Below are 11,472 nucleotides of genomic sequence, written 5' to 3'. Positions count from 1 at the left end.
AGGATTGTGATTGGGTGGAGCTGATGAAGAGCACGAACCTCACAGGAAGAGCTTACTGAGAGATAGAAGAAGGGGGAGAACCTGGAAGTGGCAATGGGGAGCCGGGAATATTCCAACTCGCCGCCCTGGACCAAGAGGCTGAGGAGAATGAGTGAACGTGCAGCCAGTGCTGGAACGGATGGTGAGGGAGGCTGTGTCGTCAGGGGCAACAGTCCCCTCCCTCAAACAGCTTACATTCTATGGGGGAAACTGTGTGTGTGTGTGTGTGTGTGTGTGTGTGTGTGTGTGTGTATGCATACATACACACATGTGTATGCATGAGGTACTGGGGCAGTAAGAGATGAGGAGGAAATGCATTCCAGGCATGAGGGATGGGAACACAGTCAAACAGAAGCAACTCTACTGACTTTAAAGCCTTTACAACTTGGCAGGGACCATGGGAGCAGAAGCATGATGTAGTAGAAAAAGTACCAAAGCCAGAAAATGTGAGTTCAAATGCTGACTCTGCTACTCACCACCTGCATAACCTTGGGCAGGCCCCTTCCCATCTTGGGGCCCCAAGTCCTCATCAGTGAGGAAAAGGGGGATTGGTTTAGATGGCTTCCAAGGTCCTTCCCAGCTCTGACCCTCTGCTGAGATAAGCAAGTTGCACACACTGTCAGATGCGGTCACTATATCAGTCATTTTTCTTTGCTCCAAAGGAGAGCTCAGTTTAGGGTATGTGGGGTCGGGTGGAGCAGGGCTAGCTGTATTCAAACAACTGATATAAAAGCAAAACACATCAATAAAACGTTAAAAGCAACTGGGGTAGGAGTGGCCTTGGTTTACTCCTGTGTTCTCCTGGGTGGTCTCTCTCTTTTTTGATGGATTTTCTTTTTCCTTTTGGAGGCTTCCTTACCCCTCCCTTGGGTGTGCGAGCTCACTGGGAAGTTCTCCCTTTACTGCTGGTATCACCCTCAGCCCATTGCTTTCCAGCCTGTGCACCTCTTGGGCATAAGTCTTCTAGAGAAGCATCAGGAAAATGGGGCTGGGTGGATGGATGGTTAGGACTAGATAATCTCTCTGGCCATCTCCACATGCAAAGGCTCATAATACTCCAAACCACACCACCCAAAGGTCTTTACAGGTCAGAACTCCACATGGAAAACATAGTCACAAAGAGGACAAAGACACATTTCAATCTTTAAAAAATTTTATTATTGATAACTGCCAACGTGACTCTCTTTACACAGGCCGGCTGTTTCCTATAAATATTGGGGATTAATTTAAAAGTCATACTTTTGCACCCCTAGACAACGGAGAGTTACCCAATCATGAAAATTCTACTCGTAAGAGTTCTCGTCCTCATTCTTTCTCCTCCTCTCCCAAAGAATGAGGACGTTTTTACCTCTTCAGGTCTGTGTAAAGGTTCCTTGGCCGGAGTACATGCATATGACTTTAAAATAAGGACCAATAATCCGCCGCTAAGGTAATGCACAGAGAACAGAATACAGTACGTAGACATCATTTCAAATAAATACCCACATATAGACAGATGAAGTTATTTTAAATGCAACAATATTTCTTATAAATCAATACTGTAACAGAAGGTGAAAATAGAGAAGTCCCCACATCTAGGAATAATAATGTTTATTCCAGCACACAGAACTCATTTGTTCCTGCCATTCATATTATTGTTATTTATTATTATAATTTGTACTTTTTTGAGGAAAAAAAATGTCTTCTTCCTCCAGAAGTACCAATTCAATCATTCACAGGAGCCTCAACAAAAGCCCCGAGGCGCTTCTGTTGACGTCCTTTTTCGTTTCTGTTTCCTGGCATGACAATGATTAGATACCACATGCCAGAGAAGATATTAACGTCTTGCTTTCACATTCACAGAGAATGCTAATGGTTAAACCGCGCCCACCGCTGCTGCCGTAGGAAGCGAACAGAATATCCACAGCTAACAGCCATCGGCGCTGCAACCAGCCGCGTCCTCTCTCCTTCACACGGCTTGTTTCCGTTCCCCGAGTGTGCTCAGTGTTTTGCGTTTGCTTTTCTTTCTCAAGCCCTGCATCTGCCAGGATCTGCCTGGTAAAGTATCACTGACTAACAGAATTCTGCACAAGCTCTCGCCTCTCTGGGGTATAAAGGAACCCATTCCCAAAACCAAATGAGCTCGCTTAGTCTGTATTTATTGCTCCGCGTCTTCCCAATCCCCAACCAGCTCGTCCCGGTTCCTTTTTTTCAAGACTAAACTGTATCCTCGGATTCTCCCTCAAATTAGCAAAGGCACTACTGGCAACAATGAATAACAAAAAGGCGTTGCAATTGAACACCCTATAATTGACGACTTTAGAACTTTTCTTTCTAAATGTACCACAATTTGGCACAACAAACAAAGAGGTAACGAAATAATTCCAATTTGGAATTTCACTGGTACAGTTGTAGAAAATTCTGTTAATCAGTCATGCTTCCCGACTTCCTCCAACCCAGAATCTCTGGAATTTGCAGGTAATACTACTGCTTCCATCACTTTAATTTTATTTTGTTTTAACCAGAGCAAAGTCAAGTTTTCTTCTTGTTACATTGAACTATTCCTAAGAATAATAATACAATATGAAAAAACCCCAGAATTTGAATACCCTGGATTTCTTAATGAACATGGCAGTTAAAAATCAGTCATTTAAAACACAAACCATAACATTTCATGATTAAAAAGGCTGCTGAAGCACAGCACGTAACAGTTTAGCAGAGCCACCCCACCTGAGCTGGGGCTCTCATCTAAACAGAGTCTAGAGCAAAAACAACCCAAAAAAGCGTACAAAGTTCTGCAACATGCCTCTGGAGAAATCAACGAGTACAAATGCATGATGGAGACCTACTGTGAGCACAAGCCATTGCTTCTCCTAGATCTTTTCCACATGAGGAATTAAGGAAGCTAATACAATATCAAAATATCAAAAGTGCACAGGTTTAACAATCAGATAAGAAAGGAATATAGGTCACAACAAAAACTGCTTCCCCCAACAGTCCCCCCACCCCCAACCCCGTCCGAACGTTTCTAGTAGACTCATTGTTCGTTCGAAGGCATTTCTTCAGCACTTGTAAAAAATGTTTCCTGCAGCAATATCAGCCCATGAGGTGTATGGGTTTTCTCTTTCCAGCCCAGGATATGCAATTTTGAAAATGAGTGCAGGTAGTATATTCATGAGAAAAAGAAAAAAAGAGAGAGTGGAAATTTGGGATTTCGTCCGTTCCTTTGGGCAACCAGAGCTCCCTGGGCTGGTTTAGCCGCCAAGCACGAGCAGCTTAAGAAACTTGCAATTTGACCGAGGGCACTGAAGGCCAATTCCGTCTCCGGATACTACTCTACAGCTGAAAATGGGGGGGAAAAATGAAATCATATTAGAAAAAACAGGTTCCTTATCCCATTAAGAGGCTTCACTGATAGATAATACTGATAGCACTGCGAGAGCTACAGAGCGAGTTAGTGGGGTGGCGAGAAAGGACCCAAGTGTTTGTCTGTTAGAAGGGCAGCCCCTGAACTGGGGGTGGAGGGGAGTGAGGTGGGGGAGCTGCCCAAGCACTGGAAACCAAGAGGGCCAGGCAGAACTGTGCTGGGGCTTGCCATTTGCTGAAAAAGATTTCTTACAAGTACTGAATGGAGAGGCTGGAGGAGCAAGGGGCCAGCTGGGAAGAAGCATCAGAAGGTTTATCAGTGAAGCTAAACGGTCTCTGGAAAAACATGCAGGAGGTGTGGGTCATGCGAGCCAACGCCGAAATCCAACCGACAGGAGCCTGCTTGTGGAGGTAGGTGGTGGCGGAAGAAATTTCCCATGTTAAAAATCCGCAAAGAGCCAAGTAAGTAGAGGCTGAGACTGGACACACACCAAGCCCAGGAGAAAAGAGCAAAAGACCGGACAAGCCCCACAGCCTTTCACAGAGCATCATCTACACGTGCAGCCACACCGGCAGGAGGGATTCATTTTCTCACAACTGTGTCAGGTGACTACTTCAGGTCTGGACCCAAACCCAAACATCTGGCGACTACTTTGAGAAACGATGGAGGCTGAAGACAACCAGACAAGCATGGAAACAGTCACACCATCTCGGGTCCCCTGATAACACTGATCCCTTTTTAGAAGAATCTCAGGGACTCTGAAAGCCTCCCTGGGCAGCACATCTGATCTCCTGACATGTGTCCTTGAACCATCAGGCTTCCCCTTAGAGGCAGAGGCCCTCTGGGACTGGGTGCCCGTGGGAGCAGCTTCCTGCCCCAAAGGGAAACACCAGCAGCAGCTTGGAGCAAGGAGCCACCTGGTGCCGAATGATCTAGTATGCAGGAAGGAGGAGAAAAATAAAGGCTGACAGGGCCGCGGTAGGGGGGCACGGAGAGGGGATCAGTACAGCAGCAGAATTAGTACATGGGCTGCTAAAATGACATAAGCTGCTCATTAGCAAAATTAAAGTCCTAATTCATGAAAATTAGCGCTTATTATAGGAGACAGAATATATACTGAGCTTTCTTGTTCTTTTTTTCAGATCTCAGTTATTTTCCAAGAAGAATTTAGTTATTGGGGGGGAAAAAAACAAAAACCAAGACAAAACCCTGCTTCTCCAATCTGATCCTGATGTCAGCCCTGGAAACCACAACGGTGATTTCCATTTTTAGCAGGTTCCAGATGTTAAAAAAGTAACAGGGCTCCCCATAGAAAAGGAAGGTAGGGGTGTCAGGCACTTACAAAAAAAAAAAAAAGAAAAAGAAAAACCCAACTATGTGCCTCCTTCTGCCTCACCAAACCTCCAGACCCCTCCACAGAAGCAGCAGCTTCCACTCTTCCATAGCCCTCCAGGCACCAATCCTACAGGCCCTTTTGTTTGGTTTTGGTTCTTGGGAAATTGGCCTGAAGTGCTTAAAATTCTGGAAAGTGTCCGAGTCACCAGAGTTCTCCAGTGGGCTGACAGCCTTGGTCAGGAGTCAGCGTTAGCAAGATGAACTGGTTTAATTTCCTGGGCCTACAGCTTGCTCTGCTTGCATAATCTCTGTGTGTGTGTGTGTGTAAGAATTCTTTCTTCCTCAACTTACAAAACCTGCCTCCTCTATGTGCTCGGGGAAAGCTGAGCCAGGACAAGCACACAGGGAACAGGCCAGGTCTCACACTCATTCCTACCCACACTGACCTAGCTAAGCTCATGTGTGGACGGCCTGTGGACACAGAATTTCTTTCCCTACATACCACATGCTGCAAGAGACTACCGAAGGCTGGCCACGAGCCACTCTGTCAAGAGACAGACACCCTACTACCTTATGTCATATTCCCGAGGGGGGGTCAATTGCATAACTTTGATAATATACATGAATACATAACATGAAATGTGCAAGTTTGGGAGACTCCACCTGTCTCCCAGCCACCTCCTGGAAGCTGAGCCAATCATCTTTCCCTCCAATGACCGTAATTGCCAGTGGCCCAGCTTTCCACTGATGGGTAAGTCATGAACCTCTTTTTCAACGCAGAACACCGTTGTCTGTGACAAATGCCTGATTTTCCACACTGTCCTGCCACAATTTCTGGGACCACCTCATCATCTCCAGCCTGTCTGTTTGTCTGAAAAGGAGGCTGGGAAGTCTGACGTGTGCTTAACACAGCCCAGGAAGGGGTGGAGGTCATGTTTGTGCTCTACAGACTACAGCTAGTGCCACCCAACGTATACAGATTTGAGGACACGCTCCCTTTAATACAAAAGAAAAAAAGGACCCCCCCATCCATGTTCACGGTGGAAGGGGTTCAGTCCCCACTACAATAACCGTGCAACTAGTGACATCCCCCTTACACATGAATTACTCATCGTCAAGACTGGCATAATGCAACGTGTATGACGCGGTTGGTAAGGATAAATTAGCAACAGCCTCCATCACTGAAATGTTAGTGGGGCATTAAGCAGACAACAGAGACAGCAGATGGTTAGATGTGCATACCATCCCATGCGGCTTCCCAAGAGCCACCCTAGTCACAATAAATCTTATACTTCTCACTGCAGAACACCTGGTTGCCGAGCACGGCCCCCTCAGGCCTGTCCGCACAGGACCGGAGGTGACTTACACTTGGGGTGCTGCTCTTGCCTTTGGAGGCCGACTTGGTGCGCCCCCTCTTTGCCTGCTCATGGTCGAGCTCCAGGTGCTCCAGCCGCTGCGTCAGGGCCAGCTTCTGCTGGATGGCCATGCGCAGCAGGGAGTTCAGGGTTTTCTTCTCGTCCTCCGCGGCCGCGAGCTGACGCTGCATCTCGTCCAGCTGGGTGACGTACTCGTCACATCTGCAATGACAAGGGACGAGAGAAGCCTTCAAAATGACCACCGCTGCGCACTGGGAGAACTCTCTGGGAGTTCAGCGGGTGAGAAGCCAGAGGCGGGATGGCGCAAGGGTCAGCTCAGAGGTAGCGCCCAGTGGAGTGCCCAGGCCCCCACACCCCTCCCACACAGCTAACGAGGAAGCAAGCACGTGAGGGCTGCCCTCTGCCTCCCAGTCCGGCACTTAACGGTGGAAAGGCCACCAGCACTGGGCACAGATGCCTTCTAAGGGCAGGCCTTCCCAGCCCCAAGATTCTGGAGTTCTGTGAATCACAGAATCTGAGAGTAGCCTCTAATACTGCCCACATATGAAAGGAACTCCCAGACAAGTGGTCATCCAATTTCTGCTTGGAGCCAGCTAGGTGGTGCAGCAGATAGAGTGCTGGACTTTCAACTAGGAAGACCTGAGTTCAAATGCAGCCCCAGTCACTTAACTTTTAACTTAAACCTGCCTCAGTTTCCTCAGCTGTAGCCTCTCAGGGTCATAGAGAGGTTAGAATGAGACAAAGCATTTTGCAAACCTTGAAGTGTTAATATAAATGCTGGCCACTCTTATTGTTATTGGAGACCTTCCAGGGGAACCTGCCAGCCCTTGAGGCAGTTACACTTCAGGATGGCTCTAAGGTTAAGAAGCCTTACAAACACTAGGCTGGTTTCCTGCTCACAACATATCCTCAGGTCACCCCCACCAGTCCCAGGACTCAGGCTGTTTAAAACAGCAAGAACCCCATGATGACCACCAGGGGGAGACAGAACCCAGCAGTGCGGTCAACAAAGGGTTAGGATATATTGGTTTTTCCCAAGGCCAGTCTCCATGAGTTTCTATTCTCTGATGTAAACCTAGTGTTTTTAAGGGCTTAGAGGGCTATAGATTGAGAGGGCTGCCCAGGATTGGAGGACCACAAATCTAGGGAAGGAAGGAATGGAAAGGTCTGAGGCATCAAGCAACTTGTCCAAGACCTCACGGGGGGGTTAGTAAATGAGGCAGGATTGGAACCCAGGTCTTCCTGATGCCAAGCCCGGTGCTCTATCCACTCCCTAATTTCCTCAAAGTCATACTACTAAGTCAATCTTGGGAAAGCTCAATTCATAATGCCACTTCTGTTTGCATTTCTTAAAAAACAAAGAACCCCTATGCTTTCAAGTTTACAAAGAGCTTTTGCCACAACTGTCCTGTCAGAGAGGCAGGCAGTACAATTATGTCAGCTATTATGCCCATTTTACAGATGAGAAAAGAGTGAGGGATGCTGAAGTTTTATGAGGCCTTCTGACTCCAAGGCCGGTGCTCCCTCCTACGAGTCTGCATGGGTACTTCTACAGAGGCCCGTGTCAGCCCTATCCCTGCCTGAGGACTGGCTGAGAGAGTACCGTTTCCAGGGAATGTTTACTTATTCTCAGAGGTCAGAGGGGTATGATTTCTTCTCATAATCCTTCACAAAAACTATGTTTCTGGGAAGAGCTTCTGGCCACAAGGAGGCTGCTAGTCCCAATCTGGAAACTAATTTAACTAAAATGATAATAAAAATGCCTTCCATTTATCCATTGCATACATACATGTGCGTCTATGTCAAGGGTGGACAACCCAGAGAACAATTAATCAGGTGGATACCACTTTGTGACACCACTTAACCTGCTGTCTCAAACTGCTATTTTCAATACAACCACTCACGTAGGGGTCTTTTGTCCCAAATTAGACCGATGACTTCCTAAGTTCCGTAACTGTGTCTGGCTTATATTTCTTTGCATTAACCAGGCCTAATCCTTGGAACGTGAGAAAACACTGAAACCAAATCCGAGCAGGCTCTGCTGTTGGCTGTGCTGTTTCATTTATAAAATGAACGGCCTCCAAAGGTCCTTCCAGGTCCCACGCTCCATGAGACCACAGGGTGATGGATCCCAGTTCTAATACTTCTAGCTGTGTGATCACTGGCAGGTTATCTAGAGTCAGATGGGTTCAAATCCAGCCTCCTCTCACTGACTCCCTGGTTGACTCTGGACTCCATCATCCCTAAGCTCCCTGCCAGCTTAGGTCTAGGATGCAGTGATCCAAACAAATGCCATGAACGTTCATCTTCTAAAACAAACTCCCAGGTATTCATAAGCATTGGACTCCAAACAGCTCCTGCTTACAATGGAGGGCCAAGGGACAGGCACCGAGCTCTGAGCTGGACGGGCTGCACGGCTCAGAGACAGGTGATGGAAGAAGAGGAGTCTCACAGAACCTCCTGAGGAGGCTGCAATCAAGACCATTTGTATCTTTTCTGTAGTTTCTACAGAAAGTCCTTTCGTGGCCTAGAAGGAACTCACTAAGGATTTCCCATTGCAGCGCCATTGTCAGCATGGAGACACAACCTGGCAGCCGGCAATCCCACATGGGAGGCTTGTTTCTAGGCCACCACCAGCAGCGGTCCTCACTGCAGATTCACGCTGCATTCCAACCCTAATTAAAGGGCTTTAGCACCTTGTGAAATCCCAGGGCAGGCTTCTTCCCTGCGGCAGATCACAGGGGAATGGGCCTCCTCTGATTCTGAGCTCTGACTCCCCCCCCACCCCTTCCCCTTGCTTGGCTTATGGACGATGGGACCACCCGACACTCCAAGCAGGAAAGCTTTCCCCTCAGACCTGCCTCAACAACCAGAACGTGAGAATGGGATTAAAAAAAGAAACCCCTAAATACTCTCACCACAGCACCAAATAGTGAGAATGTTTCTCCTGGCCCTTTCTCTTGCCCGCCCCCCACCTCACTCTCTCCAATCTCTGGATGTAATCCCTCCATCTGCCATGCCTGGTCTCCCGGGGCACTCTGAATTGCCTTCAGAAGGCCCAAGGCTCCCAAGTTATCAAGAGGAGGACAATGAGGCCAACCCCCACTGGTCACTCAGGCCCCGGCCTCTCTCCTTCCTTCAGCCTTGCTGAAGCCCCCGCCACGGGTGGCTGGGGCAGTGGCCGTGGCCACAAGGCAGCTCAGGGAGCCCCTTGCTGATCGGGGCTCAAGGGTACCATCCCAGGAAGCTCTCCTCTCTTCTTCCCTTCCTTCCTACAGCTTGGAAGGCCCATTCCTCCAGGGAGCTGTTTGCCCATGAGAAGGCCATGGGCGGGATGCCAGGTGCGGTCCCCAAATTCTGGGGCATCAGCACCTGCCTCAGCCATTTGTTGAAGTAAAGATTTACTCGGCAGAGAAAAGGCCAGCTCTCTGGGGGCAGGCAGGGCAGCCCATTCCCCGAGGTGTGCCCACTGAGGTGACCTCATTTCACCCTAGAATATCAGGCCAGAACAGGGGAGTGGAAGCGAGCCTGAGCACCAGGCTCTCCTTGAAGAAAAGTCAGGCAAGGAAAGGCCGATTTCTTCCCTGGCAAGGACTTCCAGACCCAGGACAAGAACTGCCTCGCTGATGAGGAGATGATGCTTTAAAGCGCTCTCTCTCTCTCTCTCTCTCTCTCTCTCTCTCTCTCTCACCCACACAACGTGCTGACCAGGCCGCCTCCTTCATTTGGCTGGCACAAGGGACTGGGGTCAGACTTCAAATCCTTGTACTTTCTCAGCCTCGGTTCCCCCTTCTGTATAATGGGATAATAATAACAGCCACTACACGCCCTAAAGCCCTGTATATACATGCCTGCTGTTATTATTTATGGTTTGGTTTATCTTTACTGATAAACAAAAGAAATAACCTCTCTTTAGGCCTTAACACTTACAGAGCAATCTCCTCAGAACTACCCGGGGAGGTTCAATGGTGCAAGTGCCATCGTCCCCATTTTACAGATGAGGAAACTGAGGCTTAGCTCATAAAGCATCATCAGAGCTGGGATTGGAACCTGGCTACAGGGGCCTCTCCATCACACCCAATGTGTGACTCGAATGAGCCTGGCATGGCAGGCTCAGTGAGGCCCCTGGGCCCTCATCCTCAGGACCCCTGAGGGCTGGGCAGCGAAGGCAAAGGGGGGGGGTTACCTGGTGGCAAACATGGCCCGCAGTGAAGAGAAGGTTGCGGCATCCTCCTTGAGGGCTTTCAGCTCATTCCGGAGTTTCATCATGGTCTCTGTCACCATGGCCTTCTCATTCTCGTATTTGCTCTTCAGGTTGGCCAGGGCCACTTCAGCTGTCTGGGGGGGAACGAGGAGAGGAGAGATGTGTCTGAGTGACAGGGGCCCGTGGCTCTAGGAAAGTGGAGAGCCTCACGTTTGCCCCTGCCAGCAGCTACTTCATCCTCCCCAACCTTGCGTGGCCCCGATCGAGGTCCCAGACTCACAGCACCTCACAGCTGGAAGGGATCCAGCTGGGGTCACCCCCCATCCCCCCAGAAGAGCCCTCCCTACAACCTGCCTGATGTGGGACCACTCGAGCTTCTGCTCGATGGCCTCCAGTGAGGGCAGAACTCTGAGCGGGAAGTCCGCTTCTCCGGAAATGCTTAAGACGGGTCGGAGAAAGGACTTTAATGCCAGGAAATCTGCTGGGGAGAGGAGCGTGAGAGTGTGCACGTGCTCGTGCGTGTGTGTATGCGTGTATATATGTGTGTGTGTGTGTGTGTGTGTGTGTGTGTGTGTGTGTGTGTGTGTGTGTGTGTGGTGTCCCCTGAAGACCTCAGCTTCCATGGCAGCAGGGCTCCTGCCAACGTGGCCAGGACCCACCAACCTGGGATTCCCCTCTCTCATGAGCTACAAGGCTTCTTTAACCCAGGCTTAGCAGACAGAGCGAGCATGCCACTTTCTTGGGGACGGAGCTGCCCAGATGGTTGGCATCAATGCTCTGCCGCCCCTGACCTCAGGATCACGGGAGGAGAGATGGGGGACCCCAGAGGCCGTTGTCTTGTCCGACCCTGACATTTTATAGGAGCACGCTGAGGCCGAGGAGGTCGCAGCATCACAGGCCTGGAAGGGACCTCAGGCCACCTAGTGCAGCCTCCTCACCGAGGCCTGAGGTGATGAAGGGAGCTGCTCAAAGTCCTGCTGGAGCAGCAGAGGCCAGCCCTGACGTGGGTCCTCTGCCTGGGCAGCGCCCTCGAGCGCTCTCCTGGCCACAGACTCCAGGGCCCAAGCTCGCCTCGCCTGCGTGCTATTCACTATTTATAACTTATAATTTATAACATAATACTATTTACTTATTTATAATTTATTTATTAGGGAAGGAGTAACACGGTTAGA

The 11,472-nt window shown here is 49.3% G+C and overlaps 1 protein-coding gene across 3 annotated transcripts; it reads right to left on the bottom strand.

Moving 5' to 3' along the window:
- Positions 1–3,024: 3,024 nt before the first annotated feature.
- LOC110204175 (protein bicaudal D homolog 2-like) lies at positions 3,025–10,728 on the bottom strand. Of its 3 annotated transcripts, none has more exons than XM_078152053.1 (3): positions 10,283–10,575; positions 6,107–6,297; positions 3,025–3,360 (listed from the first exon to the last, which is right to left on the bottom strand). In XM_078152053.1, the coding sequence occupies exons 1-3, from the start codon at positions 10,378–10,380 to the stop codon at positions 3,350–3,352; spliced, it is 300 nt and encodes a 99-aa protein (XP_078008179.1). In that variant the 5' UTR covers positions 10,381–10,575; the 3' UTR covers positions 3,025–3,349. The 3 variants fall into 3 exon arrangements, with proteins under 3 accessions (XP_078008179.1, XP_020836127.2, XP_078008177.1); XM_020980468.2 differs by having other exon boundaries at positions 6,087–6,297; positions 10,283–10,542; XM_078152051.1 differs by lacking the exon at positions 3,025–3,360 and having other exon boundaries at positions 5,048–6,297; positions 10,283–10,728.
- Positions 10,729–11,472: the final 744 nt, after the last annotated feature.

This window comes from Phascolarctos cinereus, unplaced genomic scaffold (assembly GCF_003287225.1).
Source record: "Phascolarctos cinereus isolate Bilbo 61053 unplaced genomic scaffold, phaCin_HiC Scaffold_4;HRSCAF=312, whole genome shotgun sequence".
Taxonomy (NCBI): Eukaryota; Metazoa; Chordata; class Mammalia; order Diprotodontia; family Phascolarctidae; genus Phascolarctos; species Phascolarctos cinereus.
Note: the sequence above shows the minus strand (reverse complement) of the source record. Positions and strands in the feature narration are given on the sequence as shown.

Excerpts from the sequence above, each read along its gene's own strand:
- LOC110204175 (XM_078152051.1), bottom strand. The coding sequence starts at position 10,380 with ATGGTGACAGAGACCATGATGAAACTCCGGAATGAGCTGAAAGCCCTC. Across the intron at positions 6,298-10,282 it reads CGGGCCATGTTTGCCACCAG|ATGTGACGAGTACGTCACCC; the intron begins GTAACCCCCCCC and ends TTGTCATTGCAG.